The sequence below is a fragment of the Spea bombifrons genome, chromosome 6 (assembly GCF_027358695.1).
Source record: "Spea bombifrons isolate aSpeBom1 chromosome 6, aSpeBom1.2.pri, whole genome shotgun sequence".
Taxonomy (NCBI): domain Eukaryota; kingdom Metazoa; phylum Chordata; class Amphibia; order Anura; family Pelobatidae; genus Spea; species Spea bombifrons.
This window is the reverse complement of record NC_071092.1, coordinates 14,935,944-14,962,684: the sequence shown is the minus strand read 5'-3', so window position 1 is coordinate 14,962,684 and position 26,741 is coordinate 14,935,944. Positions and strand designations below refer to the sequence as shown.

At 41.2% G+C, this 26,741-nt stretch overlaps 1 protein-coding gene across 2 annotated transcripts in view; it reads right to left on the bottom strand.

The window, feature by feature from the left end:
• Positions 1-26,741, bottom strand: part of DDR2 (discoidin domain receptor tyrosine kinase 2) — a 95,480-nt gene that overhangs the window by 23,155 nt on the left and 45,584 nt on the right. For both annotated transcript variants that reach the window (XM_053469180.1, XM_053469178.1), the window contains 8 exons: positions 13,273-13,504; positions 12,981-13,128; positions 12,347-12,452; positions 11,735-11,918; positions 11,233-11,476; positions 5,056-5,118; positions 2,549-2,679; positions 1,082-1,316 (listed from right to left, as the gene is read on the bottom strand). In XM_053469180.1, coding sequence (XP_053325155.1) covers positions 1,082-1,316; positions 2,549-2,679; positions 5,056-5,118; positions 11,233-11,476; positions 11,735-11,918; positions 12,347-12,452; positions 12,981-13,128; positions 13,273-13,504 — 1,343 coding nt within the window. The remainder of the gene's footprint in view (positions 1-1,081; positions 1,317-2,548; positions 2,680-5,055; positions 5,119-11,232; positions 11,477-11,734; positions 11,919-12,346; positions 12,453-12,980; positions 13,129-13,272; positions 13,505-26,741) is intronic.

Sequence of the window (26,741 nt, the reverse complement as noted above, 5' to 3'; positions counted from 1 at the left end):
AGGAGGCTGTTAAAATATATAAAAAAAACAGAAGCAGAAAAAACTCCCATGGACTCATAACCTTACTTGGGCTAAGAGGACAAAACACAGCAGAGCAGAATAAACCAGGATGCCAGGACTCTTCATCAGAAGCCAAGTACAAACCAACAGCAGTGTAAGCAAATAAATAGAAAAACCTAACTAGAAGCGTGGGAAAATTCGAATCAGAACCACAAAAATCTCTTCTGACCCGAGAGCTGTTTCCTGCTGCTGAAACGCTGACCTCAGACGCCCCCTGACAGCCTGTGACGAAAACCAGTAACGCGTCATGGGGTGGATCTGCCGCAAGCGCCGACAGAGAGAAGAGGAGTCCCAGCGTCCAAAATGGAACAGTCAAAGTAGACAAGGTGAAAAGGGTGGCATCCAAGGAGTAATATAAGGAAACTTAATTAAGGGGAGACTCCCTAGTGAGTGAGTAATGAGGCCTAAGCAACAAGGAATGCAAAAAAAAAAAAGTTTATATTTGGAGTGGTGCCTAAGAAGTTGTTGGTCAGCACGGTGATATTAGCAACCCGTGGGCACTCACTGAAGGCCCACTACTGACGTAACAAGTTTGTGTCATACTTATGAACAAAGTGGGAGATATAACGATTAAGAATAACAGGGAAAATGGTTTGTTCGTGAGAAAAGAGGCATCTAAAAGCTGATATGATACTTTCATTGTATAATAAGGGGCAGCAAAACCAACGAATTGAAGATATGTTCATTAAGACTGCTGCAAGTATAAATTATATCCCCATACAACAATGGCCCAGCATAAGAAATAATTAAGAGTTTTAACTAGGCATCGTAACAGGAGAAAACCTGCATGGTATGAATCTTACAGCAGCTTTTGTATTACTAATATACCCTATATCCGTACAAAACTTACATTACTGTGATAAAAGAAAGAGCTGTGCTTTTCTTGGGAAACATTCTTCATCTATATCTATATCCATTATATATATCTATAACCATTATATGAGCATTCCCAAACCCGATCACATTTGGCTAAATGGCTCATTTTTGCACTAGACAAGTCATTTGTCAAAACAATATTTACCTGCTTCTTCCTCTCCCAAAGCTTGTACTGTGAATTCAGGTAACTTTCGTATGAGTCGTGTTGGCTCTTGATAATCTGGTCCCAGCGGGAATATCCTTTCGTAAGTGGAACTGGACTCTTGCTCACTTGCTGATACAGAGTCATGCAGAGTCATGCGATTGGCATTGTACATACTGGAATCACTTGGAAGTGACAAACTTACTGTCAGCTCTTCATCCAACATCCGTCGGGACGCCTATAAAAAAGAGAGTCAGCAGGCTTTTTGCTGCAACAAGCAATACCAACATGAGGAAGCAATAAAAGCATGTTAACCACACTGGCACAATGCCATATTTTATGCACTGAGAGAGGCATAAACAAATAAAAAATTTAAACAAATAATGCATATTGTAACCAAATGAAAAGATTATTTTAGTAATTTCAAATTTACTGTACCCATTTTGTATCATAAATACCGTATTTGCTCAATTATATGATGACCCTGAATATAAGACTACCCTATAGGAAAAAAGTTTTACTAGTAAATATGAATTCACATGTAAACTATTTTTTCATATTTAATAAAACTATGATTGAGATTTTTCTGTTTTTCTTTTCTTTTATTTGCCACTCTGCCCCGGTTATGCACATCTGCCAGCCCCAGGTATGCACATCTGCCACCAGATATGCCTTATACCCCCTATATGCCACTATGCCCCCCTGACATGCATTCTAACCCCCTATTGGCCACTCTCCCACCCAGATATGCCTTTTAACCCCCTATATGCCACTCTGCCTCCAGAAAGCCATTCAACCCCCCCATGCCACTCTTAAACAACCCCCCCCCCGACTTACCAGTGCATTCATTTACTTGTGACCTGTGCTTCAGACTCCCTGGTGTCTAGTGGGGCAGCCGGTCTGTGCGATGCAGACCTCCGCTGCTGCTGGCCAGTACTGCCGGCAGCAGCAGAGGTTGTCTGTGTGCATCCTGTAAACGTTCACCGGCTGCGGGATGCGCACAGACAACCTCCGCTGCTGCCGGCACTTCCGCCAGGGCTTCTATGGTGGAGCACCGGAAGGTCATGTGATGCTGGCTCTCCGTCATAGAAGCCCCCAGAGGAAGTGCTGGCAGAGGCTGCCAGAGAGTAGGATCCAGGTCTTAGTAGTCAGACCTCTATTTGAGGTCTGATTAGAAGACGACCTTGAATATAAGACGAGGGGTATTTTTCATTTTTATAAGAACCTTGTTTTATAATCTAGCAAATACGGTAAATATCCAAAAAAGATTCACACATTACAGTTACAGATTTGAAGTTAATATATTTTAATACTGATCCTTCAAATAGAATTATGACATTAATGTTCAGTTGATTTTCTATGAGCCATGTCTGTTTACACAGGCTTTCTACTTGACTACCCAAATCAGTATTGGATTAGAACTTTTTTGGTATTTGCAAAATGCAATGCATTTTAATGTTTCACACTTACCTTTTCAAGCATCTTCTGCCAAAATTGTCGCCAAAGAATAATAACAATAATTGCCACAAGGATGAAAATGATGGCGACTAAGCAGCCAATAAGAATACGGGTATTGCTGTCATCTACCTTCAATGTTGGATCTGTGGGAGTAGATTTTCAGATAATGTTATTGAGCATAACCTTTACAAGAAGATAAGAATAATATTATTGACAACTTTAATAACCTTAACATATAAAACTGCTCAAGTCTGTTGTGAAATAAAGTCTGTCCTTACAGCTGAGCATCAGCCTCTTATGAACATGCAGCACATGCACAGCTTGGTAAGCCTAAACGTCATGTAAGTGTACTTGGTGTGGGCTCAAATACTTTAAATGATCTTCCAGGTTCTGGAGCTTTTTATTGGTATAGGCCCTTGAGAGGTTCACTCTGTCAGCACTCTGTCTCACTAAACCAAGTAATAAGCTACTTCATAAGACTGGTTTCTAACTTTGATGGCAAATAAGAACCATTCGGCCCATCTAGGCTGCCCATTTCCTGATGTCGACTCAGACTTGGTATTTCTTAGATCCAGAATAGCTTTATACCTATTCCATGCATGTTCGAATTCCCTCACTAGATTAAGTATTGCTGAAAATTAGAGTTCCAACCCTGATTTGTAAAAAAATTACAACATATTCCGTAAGGGTAATCCTCTGCTCAAGCAGAGAATATCAAGGAATCCTTTTGAAAGGCTTGGACCTAATAGTTCTTAATCAGAGGGTTTCAAACCCCAGTAATGTAGGGGAGATAAATGGGGAGATGGGGGTTGACCAAAATGAGAGGTCTCCACAATCCTCTGGTAAAGTTTGAGGTGGGGAAGCAGATGATGATAGCAAGGATGGCAGGCTGGCAGGGAGGATGGGAGCTGGAACCTTTGATAGTGCTTGAGAACTAAAGGAAGGTATTGTGTCCTCTCATTTTAATTTGTATATCTAGTTTAAAGTTTTGTTCAAGGACTCTAAATAAAACAATAAGCTTGTCAGGCACCGTCTTGTACCTGTGGTGTTAAGGGAGGAGCCCAATATGCAGGGGTGACTAGAAATCCAAAAATCAAAGTCAGTAGGTAAACCGAGGTCAAAGTTCAGGCAGCAATCAACAAGCAAAGTCTGTAGGTAATCCGGCGTCAAAGTTCAGGCAGCAATCAACAAGCAAGGTCAGTAGGTAATCTGAGGTCAAAGTTCAGGCAGCAATCAACAAGCAAGGTCAGTAGGTAATCCGAGGTCAAAGTTCAGGCAGCAATCAACAAGCAAGGTCAGTAGGTAATCCAAGGTCAAAATTCAGGCAGCAATCAACAAGCAAGGTCAGTAGGTAATCCGAGGTCAAAATTCAGGCAGCAATCAACAAGCAAGGTCAGTAGGTAATCCGAGGTCAAGTTCAAGAAGGTCAAGTTCAGGGAACAATCAAATAGGCAAGGTAACTAGGTCACAATAGAGACAGGAGCACAGAACTGAAGACACTCTGTAGGGCACAGAACATATCAGAATATCTGAGCACCGACATGATGATGTTCAGGTGTTTTATTGGGATCTCAGGCGTGACATCATGCATCACGCCTGAAGATCCGCCCATTGTACAACCCCTCATAATGTTAGGTGAGGGAGCCCCTCCTGTATAAAAAGCCTCTGTTCCGCCCAAACTGTCTCTTTCCCCACGGTCTGCAGAGGGGGTGGTTTAGGAGCAGCATGCTACAGTGCCGCCCCCCACCATCCCGCGAGGACACGAGGGGGGGAGCTCTGGAGGACAAAGCCTGCGAAGGACGCCGCCGCTAAACGGACTGACACCCCGCCATTCGCCGGCGCCTTCCCCTTCGGAGGTGGGCTGCGGGAGCAAAGAATGTCTCAATAGATAACTCAGACTCATACCAACTCATCCATGTTAAGATGGAACATTTCCACAATGAAAACTAACAAAGTTCTGGCGACATGAATCTCAGACAAATTAATCTATACAATTGATGGGCATAGAACAGTATTTGTTTTATGCTTTTCAAATAAATAAATTGAATTAGGTTAATTTCCCACTGAACAAGCCCAAGATTCCTAATGCATGTACACAAAGCTGATTTTACAATTGGTATCATCTAGGACCTGGTTTAAAGCTGAGTAAAACAAATGTAGCGGTTAGTTAAAGTATGGAGTTAGTTAAGTATAAAATTGTGATTAAAGGGTAAGGGGATTAGAATTTGTATTCAGGATTGATTAGCAGTGCTGCAGAGGAAATAGCACATACCAAAATCAGAGTATAGAAATCCTGCCAATAGAAGATAATCCTTATGAAAAGTTTGTGTAGACAACTTTTTTGTTTCTTGATTTTCTTTAGCTATCTTGTGAAACTGTTAATCTGTCCCCAATCCAATTAATTATCCTTCTATTCCACAGGTACTCTCTGAAATACTAGAAAACACCACAGTGACATAGTTGCACCTTCATGGTGTACAGGGTAAGGGCCAATGTGCCTGTTTTTCATCTGTACATACCATATGTGGCTGGAACACTAGCTGATTGTGGAGGGATCATTGAATTGTTGTACATAGCAGCATCTAATGAAACAAACAAAAAAGGGTATTTTATTATTATTATTATTATTATCTTTTATTTATATAGCGCTAACAATTTACACAGCGCTCAATACAATACATATATTCAAGGGGTATGACAAGCTGAGAATTGACGGACTAAGACAAACCGATACATTAGGTGGACAGAGCCCTGCTCGCAAGCTTACAATCTTAAGGGAATGGGGTGACAAACATAAGGCACAGAGAAAGGGTGAGAGGTAGTTTGGTGGTTGTATCAGTGACAAGGAAGTTCTAGCAGCTAAGATGGTATGCTTCTCTGAAGAAGTGAGTTTTAAGATGTTTCTTGAATGTTGGGAGGGAGGGTGAATGCTGAAGGTCCGGTGGAAGTAGATTCCAGAGATATTGGGCAGCCCGAGTGAAATCTTGTAGACGGAAAGGGAAGAGGTGATAAGTGAGGGGGAGAGCCTTAGCCCATGGGAAGAGCATAAGGATCGAGTAGGAGAGTATTTGCTTATGAGGCCAAAAATATATGGAGTTATGGAGGGCCTTATACGTTAGTACCAGGATTTTTTAATTTTATTCTAAAGGTAATAGGGAGCCAGTGGAGGATTTTACAGAGTGGGGAAGAAGAGGAGCGGAGTGCAAGGAAGATAAGCCTAGCAGCAGCATTTATGACAGACTGCAGAGGAGAAAGTCAACCAGAAGTGAAATGCCAACCAGAAGAGTGTTGCAGCAGTCAAGACGGGAAATAAATAAGTGAATCAACCAGAGTTTTTGTGCATTCTTGGCTGAGGAATGGGTGGATGCGAGAGATGTTTTTTAGGTGCAAGCGGCAGGATCTGGCGAGGGACTGAATGTGATGGATGAAGGAGAGGTTTGAGTCAAGGATGACCCCCAAGGCATCGAGCCTGGTTAGTGGGAGAGATAGTCGTGTTGTTAATGGTGATAGAGAATTCAGGTAGTGGAGTGGAGGAAAGATAATGAGTTCCATTTTAGAAAGATTAGGTTTCAGGTAGTGTTGTGACATCCATGAAGAAATAGCAGACAAGCAGTTGGTAATACAGGGCATGAGAGATGGAGAGAGATCAGGAGAAGAAGCATATAGATGATATTGGAGGCCAAATGAGTTGATTACAGGGGAGGGCTGGCAGCCTAAGGCCTGGGGGGCAAGTCTAGTCAACTGGCCCATTGCACCATCAAAGCGACTGCGAGCGACATTGAAAGAGTGCCTAATGAAATTAAAGTGGCCGGCGTGCAAACACCGCATGCCTCAGCTCTTCATCACACCCCTTTTAAGACGTGGGAAGAGGAGCTGAGGAATGGCCATTGGGTCTGACAGCCGCATGATGCAGGGGCGTACCTAGAGTATTTGGCACCTGTGGCAGACCCTGTATGTGGCACCCCCCCACACACACACACACTGCATAGTTTCTATGGTTAGGCAAACATTGACAGGGGTACAGCATATTTGTTCTCATTATATACTTAGGGATTACGCAGCACCACCGTCAATGTGTGCCTATACATTGAGCCAGACACTGACAACCCCTATCACTATATACTAAGCCAAACATTGATGTGGTTTACCACTTTAGTGACTGGCATAGTATATAGTAGTGATGCACCGAAATGAAAATTCTGGACTGAAACTAAAAATTCAGCATTCACTTGGCCAAAACAGAAAAAAAAAACCAAAAAACAACAACTTTAAAATACTTTATTAAAAGTAACACCAAAATTAGACAAACAAATCAACAATAATATTAACACATATACATATTTATATATATATATATATATATACATATATATACATATATATACATATATATAACAACAATCACAATCCTATCATGCCCAGGTTCTAGCATGTGCTGGCTGACTTAGCATGATAGGAGTGTGATTGCTGTTTGCAATTATATATATATCAATATATATATATTAATACTGTCATTGAATTATTCTGTCCAATAAAAGTGTTAACACACCGAAGTTGGACCAAAAAATAATTTATAACAGCAATCACACTCCTATCATGCCTAGGCAGCCACTACATGCTGGAATCTGGGCATGAAAGGAATGTGATTACGGACTCCCTATGCCAAGCTATCCCCCAACACTTACATATCCATGCTATCTGAAACCCTCATTCACAAACATTCAGCATTACACCCATCACTCTCACACACTTACATTCAGCATAACACCCATCACTCTCACACACTTACATTCAGCATAACACCCATCACTCTCACACACTTACATTCAGCATAACACCCATCACTCTCACACACTTACATTCGGCATAACACCCATCACTCTCACACACTTACATTCAGCATAACACCCATCACTCTTACACTTACATTCAGCATAACACCCATCACTCTCACACACGTACATTTAGCATAACACCCATCACTCTCACACACTTACATTCAGCATAACACCCATCACTCTCACACACTTACATTCAGCAAAACACCCATCACTCTCACACTTACATTCAGCATAACACCCATCACTCTCACACACTTACATTGAAACTGGAGGCGTGCCGGCATGGTGGCACCCCTCAGATGAGCGGCAGCCGGGGCGGACCGCCCCCCTCCCTCCCCCGCCAGGTACGCATGACGGCCGCATTCAATCCTGCTCGCGGCCGCTTAGTTTTTAACTTTGCGGCCGCAGCCGCATTGAATGTCTGTCTGCCGGTCGTCCGTCCGGCCCACCGGCCCGGATTTAGGGCGGCCTGGGGGGCAATTGCCCCCCTGCCCCCCGGCCCAGCCCCTGGTTGATTAGTTTGCTAAGAGATGAAGTATAAAGAGAGAACAGAACAGAGCCAAGGACTGAACCTTGGGGGACACCGAAAGTGAAAGGGGTGATGATGTCTTGAGAGAGAAGCTGACAGAGAATGAACGGTTAGACAGATATGAGAAGATCCAAGAGAGAGCTGTATCTCAAATGCCTGTAGAAGCAAGTGAGTCAAGAAGAAGGTGGTGAAGGTGGTATCAAAAGCAGCAGAGAGATCCAATAGTATTAGAATGGAGAAGTGACCTTTTGCTTTGGCATAGAGCAAGTCATTGGAGACTTTTGTTAGAGCTGTTTCAGTAGAGTGAAGGGGTTTGAAACTGTAGAGGGTCAAGGAGGGAATTAGAGGAGAGGAAGTTAGTAAGGCAATTGTACACAACCTGTTCAAGCAACTTGGGAGTAAAAGGGAGCAGAGAGATAGGGCGGTAGTTAGTTTTTTAGAATGGGTGTAATGCTTGAAGGCTGTTGGTACAGTTCCAGACGATAGGGAAAGATTAAATAGGTGGGTAAGTAATGGACCAAGGGATGGACATAGAGACTTTGTGAGATGTGATGGGATGGGGTCAAGGGGACAGGTTGTTGGGTGAGAGGAACAAAGAAGAGTGCATCTCTTCTTCAGTTGTACGGGAAAAGACAGTTAGTATGTGATGAGTGGGTGGTGTAGGAGGGGGTTGCACAGAAGAGAGGTCTTGTCTAATAGTTTCGATCGTGTCTTTGAAGTGGGTAGCAAGATCTTGGGCTGTGAGAGAGGTTTGTGGTGTGGGTATGGAGGGACAGAGAAGGGAGTTGTAGGTAGAAAAAAGGTGTCGCGGGTTGGAAGAAAGGGAGGATATGAGAGTCGAGAAGTAGAGCTGTTTGGCGACACAGAGGGCAGAGTTGTAGGTGTTAAGCATGAATTTATAGTGAGTAAAGTATTTGCTGGATTTGTATTTCCTGAGGTAGCATTCAGCCTGCGGCAGCACGTCTGAAGAAAGCGTGTGGTCTTGGTATGCCACGGTTGGCGTTTCAATTGTCGGGGGTAACATATAGTAACTGGAGCTATGCTGTTTTGTTAGGGGTTAGCACTGGAGAAAAGGTTAGAAGGTGGTGGTCAGACAGGGAAGGGAGAGATGGAGAAATCTGAAAGGGAGCATGATCTGGAGAAAACCAGATCAAGTGAGCGTCCAACAGTGTGTGTAGGGGAATCAGTCCATTGAGAAAGACCAAAAGAGGATGTCTGGGAGAGGAATTTGGAGCTAGCAGAGTTGTTAGATATGTCAAAAAGAATGTTAAAATCACCCATAAGACAGGGGATTTAAGAAGAGAGGAAGAAGGGGAGCCAGGCAGAAAAGTGGTCAAAGAACTGTGAGGTAAGGCCTGGAGGGTGAAATATTACTGCAATTTGAAGAGAGAGTGGAGAAAAAAAGACAGATTGTGTGAACCTCAAGGCAACAGAATGAGAGGGAGGGCTTGGTATATGCTGGAAGGTGAATCAGGCCTAGGAGTGTGGCTGAAATGTAATCCTCCAAAGGAGAATGCAGCAGAGGAGGTAGTATCATGGGTGGGAATCCAGGTTTCAGTAAGTGCTAGGAGGTTAAAAGCATGGGAGAGAGAAAGGTCATGTATACAAGCGAGTTTGTTGCATACTGAGCAAAATAAATGAATAAATGACATATTATAAAAATGCATGCCAACGCTTTTGAGAAAACTCCCCTAATGTGACTGTACCACGTGTTGGCAGATGAATGATAATTTCACATATGGGGTCGATCTTAGGTTCCTGTTTCATAAGCACTACCGGACATGTACACACTACTAAAAATACTCAAAAAAATAAACCTCATATTTTTTTGAGTATTTTTAGTAGTAGTAGTGGTTACCCAAGTCTATCTTATTAAAGACATAACTTCTGTATGTCTTTAATAAGATAGACTTGGGTAACTGAGTAACACAGTATGTAATCACATTGTTTTCATTAACGGCTTTAGCTAAGGACCAGGCTGGGTGCTATTTGGGACATCCTTGAAGCCAGCCAATGCAATTTGTCCCCATTAAACCATATATTTTTGAAAACTAGACACCCCAAGGTATTTCAAATGCTGATATTTTATCCCATTCCATGCACTAATTCTACTACCACTTTTTTAAAATACTTTCTGGTACTAATTCATTTTGTGGTCTTTTTATTACACAAATTGTTCTTCGGGTATAAATGTACAGCTCCTGGAATATGTCACTGCCAGCAACATCTCCAGAGTACAGTGGTAGGCATGCATGGGTTTGTTGGGTTGTTTGGGAGTTAAAATTCCCAATTCAGTTTTTTAACTTGGAATTTTGACATTTGGAGGTTCTAACTGGCAGCACCAAAGGAAATGCTGTTTTATACCCTGTATTGATTTGGTATTTATTTTCCTTTCATATTAAAATAAAGGTAATTTTCAGCATGCTTACGTTTTTCAATGATCATAAACAAAAGTTACGGTTAGAATGTATTTGTCCCAACTCATATTATGTAATGGACAATTGTATTTCAGTTTTTCTAGAGCTACAAATACAGTCTAGGTTACAATTCTTCATTCTCTCACTCAGGGTTGTCTAGTAGCTTTAAGTAAAACCGTTTCTACCTTAGTTGTTTTATATATTTTTGAAAAGTAAAATTACCATCCTGTCCACTGTGCCCACAGTAGTAAATGGGGGATTTAATATATATTTATTCAATAACAGAGTTAGGAACTGCATAATAAAATATAGTGGGCCGCTGTGCATTTATCCTTTGCACTTATACTTTCAACAAAATATTATTCCAGGGTATGTTGACAAACCTCTTGCACGTATATAGTAAAAAATAGGCCCTAGTAGAGATTTTAATTAGTGAACCCACCTGTTTTAACCCATATATATATATTAGAACATGTAATAGCATGGCCCAAATTAATTGACATCTCTCCTTTCATTCATGTCTGTTCTTTGCTAAACACCGGAGGCCATTTGCTGATGACACTTGTTGGGAATCTGCCCAATATACTGTATAAAGAAATATTGACTAAATACATAGTATATAGTTACAAAAGAATAGGATTCTTGAAGCAAATTAGTAGCTTTTCTGTTAGTCTGTCCATCTATTAAAAATGTTATAAACACTGTATAAATACACTGACAAGATATACCAACCATCATCAATGGGGAAATCTGGAGTTTTGCAATTGTTTTTCATTACACTGATGATGTGAAATTGTACTAAAATATGTATTTTTTTATTTTAGCCTTCAAAATATTTCAAGCCTCTCAGAAGGCAACAGTGAAAATGCAATACCCTGCCCTCCTCATCTCATTTTCAGAATATCTTACCAGACTGGAAGGTGATCTCACTAAACATCATCCAAAAGTCAGCAAACGAGTATTGACACTTGATTGCTCTAGCCATCCGGTTGTGAAGTTGTACTGTCACATAGCGAGCACTGGGATTGGTATCATCCAACACCAAGACTGATGAAACAGAATTTGTTTCCCATTCATTGGCCTCAGAGCGGAAGAAGCATTGCACCTCCTTGAAGATCTTCACATTTTTGGAGAACATATTGTTGCAGTGAACCTACAATATCACAGAAAAAGCCGCTTCATTAAAGCTACAATGAAAAAGTTGTGGCAGGTACTGAATATATGATTTTGTTTAAAACATACAACTCAAGCACGATCAGAGTTAGTGGATTGCATATACAGGTGAAGAGAACACTAGTTTTCCCATCCTCAATTTCCCAGGAAATGCCAATATTAATTTCAATATAGCAATATAATATTATATTTGCATTGCAAGAAATGGGCCTGAGTTGGGCTTCTACATGTAACAAACCTTCATAGTGGTAAAATTTCGTATTCGGTCAAATTCAAATACGATTTCCACATAACCATTGGAGAAACTTTCATTGCTCCATCCTACATAATCATATCCAGGCCACATATGATACTCGTGTGTCAAAGTGAAGTCATCAAGTCCAGACACACCATCTGTTAGCTGTCCAAGCCCTTCATTCATGCTATTGTAGAAAAAAAATTAACAATTGCTTAAAATAAGAGTAACAATAGTGTTTTATATTCAGCACCACAAGGATTTATCTACAATCTAACTGATTAATCAGATTAAACAAGCAATGTGCATTCTATATACCTAGTGCAGTTTTAAAACAAAAATATCTATCTATCTATACATAAACATTCTTTTCTAAATCTTGTGCGTGGGGACTCACTGGGTTGACTCACATTGACCAGCCTCAAATTATACATGTTTTGTAATTCAAACATTATATACATTAAAATATATGTTTTATATTCTAGCACCATATTGAGAGTGTTTTCGTTTCACGACTAATGGATGCTTGATGCCTGGACAGTACAACTGGACAGTTGTCTCATTATCTTACAGTAGTGTTGTACTTTGCTTCCTACAAGTCTATGGGAATGTTACCTGTAACCAACTGCTCCATCATATATTGAGTCATTCAGATACATGATCTGGCCCTCAGGAAGAAGAAATTGTTGTCCTGATGGAGCATTGTAAGAAACAAGACCATCTAAAATTCAAAGATTCATGTTGTGAAATACACAGGTACATATAGAATCATAGTATTCATTATTGTACAATAAGTTATTGTTAATAATGCTATACTTGGTTGAAAAGACACATTTCTGAGTACATTATTGAAAACAATGTTAAGGAATAAGGATTTGTATGATTTATCCACTTTTGTGTTCTTTCTATTAGTGCAAAACTAGAAGAATCTATATGTCTATAACACTGTAACTAATTGGAGACATTGAGACAGATTTTGTCTGTAATTGGTTGTTTGACCTGTCTTACATCAAGCTTATATCCTGGTTTGCCACATATATTGGGAAAACCAAATTAAATGAATGTGCAAGGACAACTTGAATACTACACAGCAAAATTACTAATACAGGTGGATTTTTAAATACTATATTGTTTATCACTTTCATTGTAGGCAACAGACTGTTGTTGATTTTATTTATGATGCATTATTATTTGCATATTTCATGTGATAATACTAGCATATTTACAATAATTTATGACAGTTTCTTACCTAGCCAGACACAGCCATACAATTCCACCCTCAAACAAACATTCATAGAGTGATCAGTTACAGGGATGAAGCGCAGAAACCTGGCTATAATGGGTGGCTCTAGGTCCTTTAGAACAATATCATATGGGTTCACATTTCCATCAAGAATCTGAAATTAATAAACATTAATCTACAATTACATTTTGATCCAGGATGACTAACATTTGAGCAATAAGATAGAAAATTGTTAAGTAGCGAGCAAATTGTGCATTTTTCAAATATGCATGTTCTTTAAACATTTCCATTACCCTACCTGTCTACCATGTCGGTTCCTCCAGGATATCCAACGAGTACCATCGCGACTGTAGTTGATTTTAAACATTTGAGCAAATTCATTGCCATGTCCTCCAGCATGACGACCTTGCGTACCAACTAGTGTGATAAAATGTAGGACACGCAAGTCAATCTGGAGGAATTCAGTAAGCTCCTCGGGATCGACAGGCATCTCTGGGCACCAAGCTCCATCTCCTTCCTCTGAATCAAGCCTAAATAGACCAGAAGTAGGCATTTTTATTCCATATATCTTTTTAATATATGCATGCATATACTCAGTAGCGTACCTAGCGGGGGGGGGGCGGTCCGCACCGGGTGCCGCTCATCAGGGGGGTGCCAACTTGCCGGCACCCCTCCAGAGACGGAGAGCAATGTCCGCCGCTGGAGGAGAAGGCTCGCAAGGGAGCGGTATCGGAGGTCTTTAACAGACCTCCGGCTCCCTTGAGTGATTTTGAGCCGGTGGATTGGTATGTGTGGAATCTGTGGATTGGTATGTGTGGATTGGTATGTGTGGAAAATGTGGATTGGTAAGTGTGGATTGGTATGTGTGGAATCTGTGGATTGGTAAGTGTGGATTGGTATGTGTGGAATCTGTGGATTGGTATGTGTGGATTGGTAAGTGTGAAATCTGTGGATTGGTAAATGTGGATTGGTATGTGTGGATTGGTATGTGTGGAATCTGTGGATTGGTATGTGTGGATTGGTATGTGTGGAATCTGTGGATTGGTATGTGTGGAATCTGTGGATTGGTAAGTGTTTATTGGTATGTGTGGAATCTGTGGATTGGTATGTGTGGAATCTGTGGATTGGTATGTGTGGAATCTGTGGATTGGTATGTGTGGATTGGTATGTGTGGAATGTGTGGATTGGTAAGTGTGGATTGGTAAGTGTGGATTGGTATGTGTGGAATGTGTGGATTGGTAAATGTGGATTGGTAAGTGTGGATTGGTATGTGTGGAATCTGTGGATTGGTATGTGTGGAATCTGTGGATTGGTATGTGTGGATTGGTATGTGTGGCATCTGGAATGGTAAGTGTGGATTGGTAAATGTGTGAGAGTGATGGGTGTTATGCTGTACCATTTCCAATGTCTTTTTCATTATATAATTATGCTCTAAAGTACATCATAACTCCCATCACTTATAAGTTATTAATTTATTTTTTTCAGCTTTCTTGTTGTTTACAGTTGACATACAGTTTACAAATTGGTGCAATAAATATTCTTGCCAACATAATTTTGTAGATGTCTTTACATTTTGGGGGGGGGGGTGCCACTTACAGGATCCGCCCCGGGTGCCAAATACTCTACGTACGCCCCTGCATATACCTACAGGTCCCACCAAAACACTTGCGGGTGGCTTTTCAGGAGTTGCGGCCAGGAGAGTGGTCAGACAATGTACCTGCGGGTCCTGGTAATTCCACGCACTCCCGCACGCTGCCTTCACGTTGCTCCCTCACAGCGTTTCTTCTCTTGTTCCGCCCAGGAACCCAGTGGAGTCACGTGATTTTACGTCACTTCACGTGACTCTGCTGGGTTCCTGGGCAGAACAAGAGAAGAGGCACTGTGAGGGAGCAACGTGAAGGCAGCCTTGCGGGACTACGCGGGAAATCTGCAGTTCAGGTAAAGGGGTGGGCATGATTAACCACATATGTGGCAGGAGCAGGCGGGTGGGCGGTATGACCTCATATGTGGTGGGAGCAGGCGGGATTGGACACATATGTTGTGGGAGTGGAACACACACATTGCGGGAGCGGGCAGTAATGGACGCAAAATCAGCAGGAGCGGGATTAAAAAAACAGTCCCGCGCAGGGCTCTAGTTGGTAGCATACAATTGCCTAAAATGTCTTTGTATGCTGTACCAAAATGTTGGTGACATGTTGAGAAGGTGGGAGTTCAACAATAAAAACCATGACAAGGGATTGTAGTAGACCACAGAGAAGTGTCTTGGGGGTCTTGGTGGGTGCATAGATTTGGCAGGCTTTTACAAAATCAGTTTGTGTAATCCCTGGGTGAGTGGTGATCTTGGAGTAATGATAAGTGGATAATATCTCTCTCCTGAGATCTGAGGGAACAAACAACTTCCCACGGGCACATTCACCGGGTGCGGATGTTTGGGCTTTTTTGATAATATCCCGAAGACATGATAATACAATTAATTTGACAGGAGAAATGATCTGGCCTCGACTCAGTCTTCGGATGATCTTGCTCAGGTGACGTTCTTGGAACCAGGGGTATATGTAGGGCTGCAACAACTAATCGATAAAATCGATAGTAATCGATAATGAAAATCAGTGCCAACGAATTTCATTATCGATTAGTTGAATTGATTTTTAAATGCACTGAAAAATACCTCTCGTTTTATAATCCATTTCATTCAGTGAGACTCACAGCAGTTGCTACTTACAGTGCCTCCCTGCAGTCACTCTGATGATTGGCCCTGCCCCTTTCCTTATAGCATCCACATGGCTCTGACTGAGTATAACATTAATATTTGGGCTGCTGAAAGTTAGGGGAAGTGGGGGTTAATTTAGGGGCAGTTATGGTTAATGGGATCTTCAGGGTTAATTTAAGGGCAGTTATGGTTGATGGGGTTGTTAGGGTTAATTTAGGGGCAATTATGGTTGATGGGGTCTTAAGGGTTAATTTAGGGGCAGTTATGTTACTGGGGTCTTTAGGGTTAATTTAATGCTGAGGACTGAGGGTTAATTTAATAAGGTTAACTTAAGGTGCAGTCAGAGGTAAAGGGGGGCAAACTCAGGGGAATCTAAATCCTGGTGGCAGTGAAGATTAAGATAAACCAATGTATGGGGTGCAGGTACATGTAAGGGAGCAAATAATACAATACAATGCAGAGAGTATACTCAATAATTGGTGTAGGGAATGTAGTGAAGATTAATCCTGTATTTATTTATAAAAGTATTGTGTCAGTGTGCTGTGAACGAGTCTTTGAATCTATGAGGGCACTATGGCATATCCAGATATGGATATCCAGATATCTAGGACGAAGTGACATATCTGGGGGTATAAGGCATATCAGGGGGCACAGTGGCATATCAGGGGTATAAGGCACATAGGGTATATAAGGCATATGTGGGGAGGGCGGAGTGGTATATTTGGGGGTATGTGGCATATGTGGGAGGCAGTGTGGCAAGCCTGGGCTCAAATGTGCATAACTGGGGGGGCAGGTTGGGAAATAAAAACAAGAAATACATTTTTAGCAAAGTTTTTAGGCTAGGTTTCCACTTGGGTTTTTGTCCGGCGTTTTTTTCTTGATGAAAAACGCCAGGAAAACTGCCAAGAAAACTGCCGCTGCATTTACCTGCGTTTTGGCGTTTTTTCTGCAGTTTTTTCTGGCGTTTTAGCCTTTCTGTGGAAATTGCTTTTTTTGACCTTAGGCAGTTTTTCCAGCCTTTACAAGTTAGAAGTTTCACCCAGCTAAAAGGGATTAGGATAAATGGCAAGTATCTGCCCTCTCCTGATGTCATTTACTTGGTAGACCCTTTTGTCTCTTTTCTGTGGTTTGTAAGGCATGCTTTATTTCGAATGTCTGCTCCTCTGGGAAGATTGGCCCCAAATGATGGTGCAAATTGTTTGCTGTTGCTTTTGGCACGCAGGATCCGGTCGCGTATGTTTGTTTGTAATGGCATGTTTGTTCCAAATGGTGTAAAATTCAATATGAACCAGTCCAGGACTTTGTTTTGTGTGAAACTGTTTGTTTTCAGCCTATTTCTCGTAGGACACACAGATACTGGGTCCATCCTCTGCATTGTAACTGTGGAAAAAACGCCATAAAAAACGCCAAGGCAATAAACCCACATGGCTTTTTCATGGCGTTTTTTCTCTCCCATAGACTCTCCCATAGAATTACAGCTAACATCTGGCTGCAGCCGTTTTTCACAAAAAAAACGCCAGGTGGCGCTATTGGCGTTTTTATAGGCGTTTTTAGCAAAAAAAAAACCAAATGGAAATCTAGCCTTATTCTGCCATTAATCGATTAATCGAAAAAATAATCGGCCAACTAATAGATTATGAAAATAATCGTTAGCTGCAGCCCTAGGTAGTTAAACCTAGACAGAGATACGTGTTGAAGGTTAAATGTTGGTCGGTCAGTATTGTGACAGGCACAGTAGATCCTTTTTGTAACTGTCTCCATTCACCTAATGCTAGTATAACTACAAGTAGCTCCTGATTTCCCACATCATAATTCCGGTCCACAGGAGAAATTTTTTGGAGGAAGAATCCGCAAGGATTTAAAGGCCCATCATAGGACTTACGTTTAAACAAGACTGCCCAAGCACCAATCTCAGAGGCATCAGATTCCAAGATAAAAAGGCTTGTTTGTATCAGGATGTTTCAATACAGGGGCCGAGGCAAACAAAGTCTTACTTTTGTTAAAAGCGTCAATAGCGTCTTGGTTTCAATGATGGCAGTCGGCTCCCCTTTTAGTAAGAGTGGTCAAATGAGCTGCAACTTTAGAAAAGTCTTTTATAAATCTACGATAGTAATTGGTGAATCCTAGGATCTCAGGCCTTGGGGTTCGGGACAGTGCAAAACAGCTTTTTATGTTCTTTTTTCTAGTGGCCATTATAGCCCCTGGTTGACCAACATTCCTAAGGGTCAAGATTAAGTACTGCATAGTATTCTACCTTGTGACCCTTGTGTCATTTTTAGGGGGGGGCCAAAATATGGGTGATGTATTATCTAGGGTGGGAGTCAAACATGAACCCCCTCAACATTTTCTAAATTGGGGAAAAGGTTTCTTTAAGTTTGGTACATGTTTGCCCTGTATGAAGACCATGAAACACTCTAATAAACCGATAAAATCTTTTAAATCAGAAGTCACTCAAAAGGAGTTTTTTATTAAATCTATAATCTATATAAATCTCTAATCATATGTCACAACAAAAATATATTTATTGACCTGCAAGTGTGGAATACAGTACATCGGCCGCACAATTAGACCTTTACATGTAAAGATCGGAGGACACATCCGTAACAATAAAAAAGGGTGTGGGAAACAGTGTATCTACCCATTTTAAAACCCATCATAAATGTAACCCTGGAGATCTGTCCTTTGTTGGTATTCAAGCAGTTAATAAAAACTGGTGACAGGGTGATTTTATTAAACGTATAGGACAAGAGCAGATGAAGTGGGTATATATAATTATAACATTACACCCCTTTGGATTTAACCTGGATTTCGATCTTATTAATTTTTTCTAATATTTATATTTGTCACGGACAGTGGCATCTCCAGCTTTCATATTTAGGGGGCACATGGGGGGGACAGGGACCAAAGTGTGGGGGGGGGCAATTATAAAATGCTACATATACAATATACATATATATTGTGACAAAAGGTGTGGTAAAGTGGTAGATGGCAGGTATATTAGACCAGCCTTGGTCAATAGCAGTCTGCTTTAACCCCTTAAGGACCGGGCTCATTTTTCGTTTTCTACCCTGTGGGACCGAGGCTGTTTTGACACTTTTGTGGTGCTTGTGTTCAGGTGTAATTTTCTCCTCACCCATTTAGTGTACCCACATAAGTTATATATTGTTTTTTTCAGGACAAGATGGGCTTTCTTCAGATACCATTATTTTGATCGTATCATCTTATTTACTATAAAAAAAATAAAAAAAACATGGTAAAAAATTGAAAAAAAAGACATTTTATGACTTTTATTTGACAAATCTTTTACTCACCTAAAAAAGCAAGTAAAAAAACTAGCTAAATAGATTCTAATACTTGTCCTGAGTTTAGAGATACCCAATGTTTTTATGTTTTTTTGCTGTTTTTTGTACGTTATAGGGCAATAAGTACAAGCAGCGTTTTATGATTTCCAAATCTTTTTTAACAAATCTGCTCAGTCTGCCTCCATCTCCTCTTTGGAACATCTTTGAAGCCGGTTAACTCAATTTAACCCATTCAAACCATATATTTTTGAAAACTAGACACCCCAGGGTATTCCAAATGCTGTTATTTTAACCCTTTCCATGCACCAATTATACAACTACACTTTGTCAAACTTTGTAATAGTAATTTTTTTTATTTTTTTTTCCACACAAATTGTACTTTAGTTATAGATATACAGGTTCTGGTATATGTCACGGTCAAACAACACCCCAATATGTGTTTAGGAACATCTCCTGAGTACAGCGATACCCCACGTGCATGGGTTTGTCAGATTGTTTGGCTGGTAAAAGGCTACTTTTGGGGCAACACAGACTTTTAGCATCTGGTCATTTTGCCTCCATCTTCTCTTAGGAATATCTTTGAAGCCGGTTAACTCAATTTAACCCATTCAAACCATATATTTTGGAAAACTAGACACCCCAGGGTATTCCGAATGCTGTTATTTTAACCCTTTCCATGCACCAATTATACAACTACACTTTGTCAAACTTTGTAATAGTAATTTTTTTTATTTTTTTTTCCACACAAATTGTACTTTAGTTAGAGATATACAGGTCCTGGTATATGTCACTATCAAACAACATCCCAATGTGTGTTCAGGAACATCTCCTGAGTACAGCGATACCCCACATGCATGGGTTTGTCAGATTGTTTGGCTGGTAAAAGGCTACTTTTGGGGCATGCGTAATTCAGGTGATCATTTGGTCATTCTGCCTCCATCTCCTCTTTGGAATATCTTTGAAGCCGGTTAACTCAATTTAACCCATTCAAACCATATATTTTGGAAAACTAGACACCCCAGGGTATTCCGAATGCTGTTATTTTAACCCTTTCCATGCACCAATTATAGAACTACACTTTGTCAAACTTTGTAATAGTAATTTTTTTCACACAAATTGTACTTTAGTTATAGATATACAGGTTCTGGTATATGTCACTGTCAAACAACCCCCCAATATGTGTTCAGGAACATCTCCTGAGTGCAGTGATACCCGACATGCATGGGTTTGTCGGGTTGTTTCAGATTTAAAATGCCACATTTGGGAAGTGCGCTTTTTTTCTCCATTTTGGTCAGTCTGTACCTATGCCCTATCTGTGAGCTAGGCCACTCCAATTTACCCCATCAGCCATTTTTTTTATATATTAGACACCCCTTGGGTATTTGAAGTGCTTTTATTTTAACTCTTTGAGATTTTTGAGAAATTTTAGCACTTGCTCAAAATAATAAACTTTATTTTTTTATTTTGTTTATTTTTTTAATACTTTTTTTATATTTTTTTTACACATTTTGCTGGTACTGGATGGTTCATCTAGTGACATCACTGCATAATTATTTTTAAATGTTAGCACATTTTTTTTTATTTTTTCCATTTTTTTTTTATTTTTTTATTTTTTTTTGAATATTTTACTAATCACATAGTGATTAGAAAGCTGGGCTCCATTGACTTGCATGGTTGAATGCAGTACCTGTATTCAACCAGCAAGTGGAGCCAGTTCTCTAGAGGGTCTGGAGACCATCTAGCAAACTTTTTCTTGTTTGTTTTTTTTACAGAGCGGCGGCCATCTTACTTGATGGCGAAGATCACCGGCAGCTGCGGCCGTGACCGCTCTCCGGAGCGGTCACAGCCCACCTAAAGGTAAGTGTTTGGTGTCGCTGGATGCCTCCTGATCGAGGCATTCCAGCGACACCATTTAAGTTTAGGAGGCGATCGTTGATCGCCTCCTAAACGCTTTTAAAACGGGCGTCCGCCGCCATACAATGTATGGCGGCTGTTGACGCCCCGGGGAGGGGCCAGACATGGCCCCCGATCCCGATCTCGGCCTTGCTGAATGCCTCGACATCGAGGCATTGCAGCAAGGCCGTTTAAGCGAAGAAAGTGATCCTTGATCACTTTCTAAGCTTATTTAACTTTTTGACGGTTCAGGACCGTCAAAGGTCATTTAGTGACCTTCTTGTCATGACGGTCCTGAACCGGCAAAGGTCGCGAAGGGGTTAAAATATGTCCCAGGGAAAGATATTGTTTGTCTACAAACTGCACTACTGGCAGTTTGCAAAACATGGTAAGGGTCCCTGGGGCGGAGCATCTGGAAGAGCAGGGTGGGCCAGTGCTCCAACAGCACTAATTGCTGTTTTGATCCAGTCCAGAGCCTGCATTCTGGACATGAGCTCCACAGGTGTGGATTAAGTAACAGCTCACCTGTGGCTGATTAATTAGCAGGCAGAAGGTTAAAGGGTTTGAGCCTGATTCAGAGGAGAGAGGCCATTGTTATTCCAGCTGGGAGAGCTGAGGAACTGATGAGTGGTTTCTCTCTGAAAAGCCATTTTGATGGTATCTTGTGACTTGTTGGAAGGTGAATGTTTGGAGCTGTTTTGTACTAACCCAGTGCTCAAGCAAAGACTGTTATCCTGTGCTGCTTATAACTGCTGCGGTTTATTCCTTTAAAATAAACATTGAAACTGAGCTGGATGTGTCCTGGGCTTCATTTACCCTAGAAGACTGTGGTAACAACCAAGATCCTTGACAAAAATCCCAAGGAAAAGGGAGGCCTGTCACAATATATATATATATATATATATACGTTAGATATGTATTAGACATGCATTTTTAACTACATAATATGTACTTATCTGAAGTAAAGACCGTGATTGAAATATGATTTGAAGTTAACAGCTGAACTGGCAGTTAGTTTTCATTCTTTAATATTAGACCCTACTACCGATATATATGACTATTGGCCTCTGCTGCCAATATATATAAATATATATATATCTTAGACCCTGTTGCCAATATATTAATATTGAAAAATTGGACCCCAGGAAGGCATTTCTTTGGGCCCTGCACCAGGTGCCCTAGCATGCAAGCACTCCCTTTTACATCTGTTGGTCCCACATGGGTCTCACTGTGCCTACACTGCTCACCCATACGTGAGAATTTTATACTGGGGGCTGGGCACCGGCTGTATTTAAATTACTTTGCAATATTGCAATATTGCATTGCATTTGTGTGTATTTTTTTGTCTTTCATGTATACATATTCCTGGGTTAAGCAAATCTTCAGTTTACATTTAAGTATATATTTTTCTTTTTTTTAATCACATTGGGTGAATTTATTATGTTTGCGCAACACTCTTATTATTGCGCAACACTCTTATTATTATTCAAAACAGCTTTTAGGTTGTCAGAGTCAATTTCAAACCCCAAAGCACATAAACCAAAAAAGGCACACGGAGCACCTCCAATTGGCACCTTTTGAGTTTGGCAAATAATCCATTCCCTCTCAGATGTAAAAGCACTCTTGGAAGGCAGCAGGGGCGTTGCAAAGTCCAAAAGGCATGACGGTATACTCACAGAGTCCAGACTATGTATTAAATGACATCTTCCATTCATCACCCTCTCGCATACAAATGAGATTGTAAGACCAGCAAAAATCTATGATAATCAATACAGGGACTTAAGGTACCAACCTTCTTACTAATGAAGAAGAACCGTCTATCAGCAGGGGAGGTGGAGAGGCAAATGAACCCTTTTTGTAAATTGTCTTGGCTATATTGATCCGTCTTTTTAGTGGAGGCAGTGGATAAACTATTCCCCAAGGTGGCATGGTTTCTGGTAACAGTAGTAAAAATGGTTCAGGGAAGGGTTTCAGCTTTGTTTATACTGAAGATGTTAGAATATTCCCAATAAGAAGATGTACCGTATTTGCTCAATTATAAAACAAGGTTTTTTCAGAGCAAATCCAGGGCGATGCGCACAGACAACCTCCGCTGCTGCAGGCACTTCTGCCGGGGCTTCTATTATGGAGCGCCGGCATGACATGACCTTCCTGTGCTCCACCATAGAAGCCCTGGCGGAAGTACCGGCCAGCAGCAGCGGAGACTGTCTGTGCAGACGTTCACAGGATGCCAGAGAGGAGGATCCCCGCAGCAGACCTAGATCCTCCTCTCTGGCATGTCAAGTGGGGGGAGCCAGTGGACGTCTGCGTGATGCACACAGACAACCTCCACTGCTACCCGACACTTCCGCCAGGGCTTCTATAACGTAGCACTGTCATCACGTGACCTTCAAACGCTCAGTCATAGAAGCCCTGGCGAAGTCCCGGGTAGTACCAGCCACCTGACACCAGGGAGTCTGGAGCACGGGGACAAATCTAGGGATGCATCAGTAAGTCGAGGGGGAGGCATATCTGGGGGGCAGAGTGGCATATAGGAGGTATAAAGCATATCAGGGGGCAGAGTGGCATATAGGGGGCAAAGTGGCATATCAGTGAGGCAGAGTGGCATATAGGGGGTATAAGGCATATCCGGGGGGCAGAGTGGCATATCAGGGAGGCAGATTGGCATATGGGGGTATAAGGCATAACTGGGGGGCAGGTTGGCAAATAAAAACAAAAATGCATTTTTCTCAATCATAGTTTTTATTAACCCCTTAACGACAATTGCCGGTCCTGGCACGACACGGAAAAGCATGTGCTTTACGACAATTGACGTGCCAGGACCGGCACGTCTTTAAACGGGTGCAGAAAGCGATCTACTTTCGCTTTCTGCACCCAAAAAGCGTTGCTGAATGCCTCGACCTCGAGGCATTCAGCAACGCCGCGATCGGCACGAAGGGGCCATCTCTGGCCCCTCCACGGGGCGTCAACATCCGCCATACTTTGTATGGCGGCGGACGCCCGTTTTAAAAGCGTTTAGGAGGCGATCAACGATCGCCTCCTAAACTTAAATGGTGTCGCTGGAATGCCTCGATCAGGAGGCATCCAGCGACACCAAACACTTACCTTTCGATGGGCTGTGACCGCTCCGGAGAGCGGTCACAGCCGCAGCTGCCGGTGATCTTCGCCATCAAGCAAGATGGCCGCCGCCCTGCAAGAGAAACAAGCAAGTTTTAAAGTTCGCTAGATGGTCTCCAGACATCTAGAGAACTCTGGCTCCACTTGCAGGTTGAATACAGGTACTGCATTCACCATGCAAGTCAATGGAGCCCAGCTTTCTAATCACAGTGTGATTAGTAAAAATAAATTAAAAAATAAAATAAAATTAATAATAATTAGAAAAATATAGTAAAAAAACAGTAAAATGTAAAAATCATTTCCCACTGATGTCACTATCAGGGGAACCTCCAAGTTGAAAAAAAATGTTAAATTTTTTTTTAAAAAAAGGCAAAAAAATAAATAAAATATATATATAAAAAATATATTTTTGTGAGCAAGTCCTAAAATTAGCATATTAGCTTAAAACAATTCTCGCATGGAAAGAGTTAAAATACTGGCATATTAAATGCCCGTGGGGTGTCTACTTTTAAAAAAGGTATGATTTGATGGGGTAAATTGAATTGGCCGGGTTCAACAATGTCCCAATTAACACGGGGGGAAGGATGGCCACACATCTAATTTCCAATTAGAAAAATGCACACGTACCAAATGTGGCCTTTTAGTTCCCCAAAAAAATGACAAACCCATGCATGTGGGGTATCACTGTACTCAGGAGATGTTGCTGAACACATATTGTGTTCATGTTGTGTGACAGCAGCATATACCAGGAGCTGTAAATTCATACATAAAGTAGGTATGTGTGGGAAAAATACACACACAAAAATACTACTGCAAACTTTGAAAAAATGCTGGTGGTAAAATGTGTGCATGCAAAGAGTTAAAATACCAGCATTTAAAATACCCTGGGGTGTCTAGTTTTCAAAAATATATGGTTTTGTTGGGCACACTGAAATGGCCCGGCTCAAAGATGTACCAAATAGGGCATGGGCAGTGGATCCCCAAATGCCAAAGTTCAACATTGAAAAATGTGCATGCCCCAAATGTGGCCCTTTTGCCCCCAAACAGCCAGGCAAAATCATTCATGTGGGGTATCACTGCGCTCAGGAGATGTTGCTGAACACATATTGGGGTGTTTTGTCATAGTGACATAAACGAGAACATTTTAATTCATACCTGAAGTCAAATGTGTGTGGCAAAACAAATGCAAAAAAATGACTACCATAAAGTTTGACATAGGCTGCTGGTAGAATAAGTGCATGGAAAGAGTTAAAATACCAGCATTTGAAATACCCTGGGGTGTCTAGTATTCAAAAATATATGACTTGATGGGGTAAATTGCATTAGCCGGGTTCAAAGATACCCGAAATGGCACATATCTCTTTCCTTTATCCCATCTTTCTATGTCTCTCTGCCCTCTTCTTTCTCTCCTCTTTTCTCTCAATGTCTTTTTTACTCCTCCCTTTTTCTCTCTCCTTTGTTTTTTCTTTCTCTCGTCTCTTTCTTTCCCCACTCTCACTTTCTTTCTTGTCTGTTCTCCCTTCCCATTTTCTTTCTTTCTGTTCCACTTATCTATCATCCATTCCTCAAAGTAAAACTTCCTTATGTTGCATAAAAGCCTCTGACCTTTTAGTCTTATATTATGATCTCTCGCTAACATTTCTCCTTTTTTGCAATACACTTCCCTCCTTTACTTTGTTAAATATGTTTAAGTATTTAAATGTTCCCCTCTCTCTTCTCGCCTCCAAGTTATACATATTAAGATCCTTTACTCAATATATGAGCAAAGCTGTTGGGGACTGTAGAAAGGGCACTGGCTTACCCCTCAGAACACATCAAGATACATTGTTAGATATTAGTAAAAAAAAGAAAAAAAAAAAGACACTGGACGAGGATTCTCAGAAGAGGAAACATTAGGGCAGTCATAAACGTATTGTAAACGCCTCCAAAAGACACAAACATAAAATAATTCATGACTAGACTTGTGCATTCATCTTCGGGCGTACATGAAAACGAACACGAAGAGTGCATTTATGTGTTCGTTATGAAGAAGAGAGGACAGTGGCGGTAAAACGTAGGCGAAGACGAAGACACAAACCACAAAGATCTTCGTGATCGTCTTCGTCTACTAATCTCCCCGGTCCCTTCCCCATCTAGTCTACCTTATCTTCATGGCATAGCAGGAGTTGATGGAAGTGGAAATCCGCAAGTTCGCTGTCAGGGGTTACAGGGCACTGCGAGTGAGCCTATTGGTCTCCGGCAGGGTCTTCCTCTGGCATCAATCAATTGGTTGATGCCAGAGGAAGAACCTGCAGGTGACCAACAGGCTCACTCGCACGGCCTTTTTAACTCCTGATTTCCGCTGGTCTCCCCGCTGTGTCAGTTAAATGTCCGTGCCAACGACCAACAAAGTCGCTGGTACGGACATTTAACTTAGGATAATAACTTATTATATTAGCCATATGTGGCAGTGTGCTCATTTTCATTTATTACTTATTTAAATAAAATATATTCCCATAATCCGCTGGTCTCCTTGCTGCAACAGTTAAATGTCAGCACTTGCGGACATTAATTCTGTCGAACTTGCAAACTTTTTTTTTCTATTTATTTTGGGTTTTTTTTTGTAATAAACTGTTAGACGAAAGCATCATGGGAATATATTTTATTTGAATAAATGCAAATGAGTACACTAGCATATATGGCTAGTGTAGACAGGAACGGGCGAATATTCGCGGAATACGAAGATTTATTTTTGCCGAAGACGAG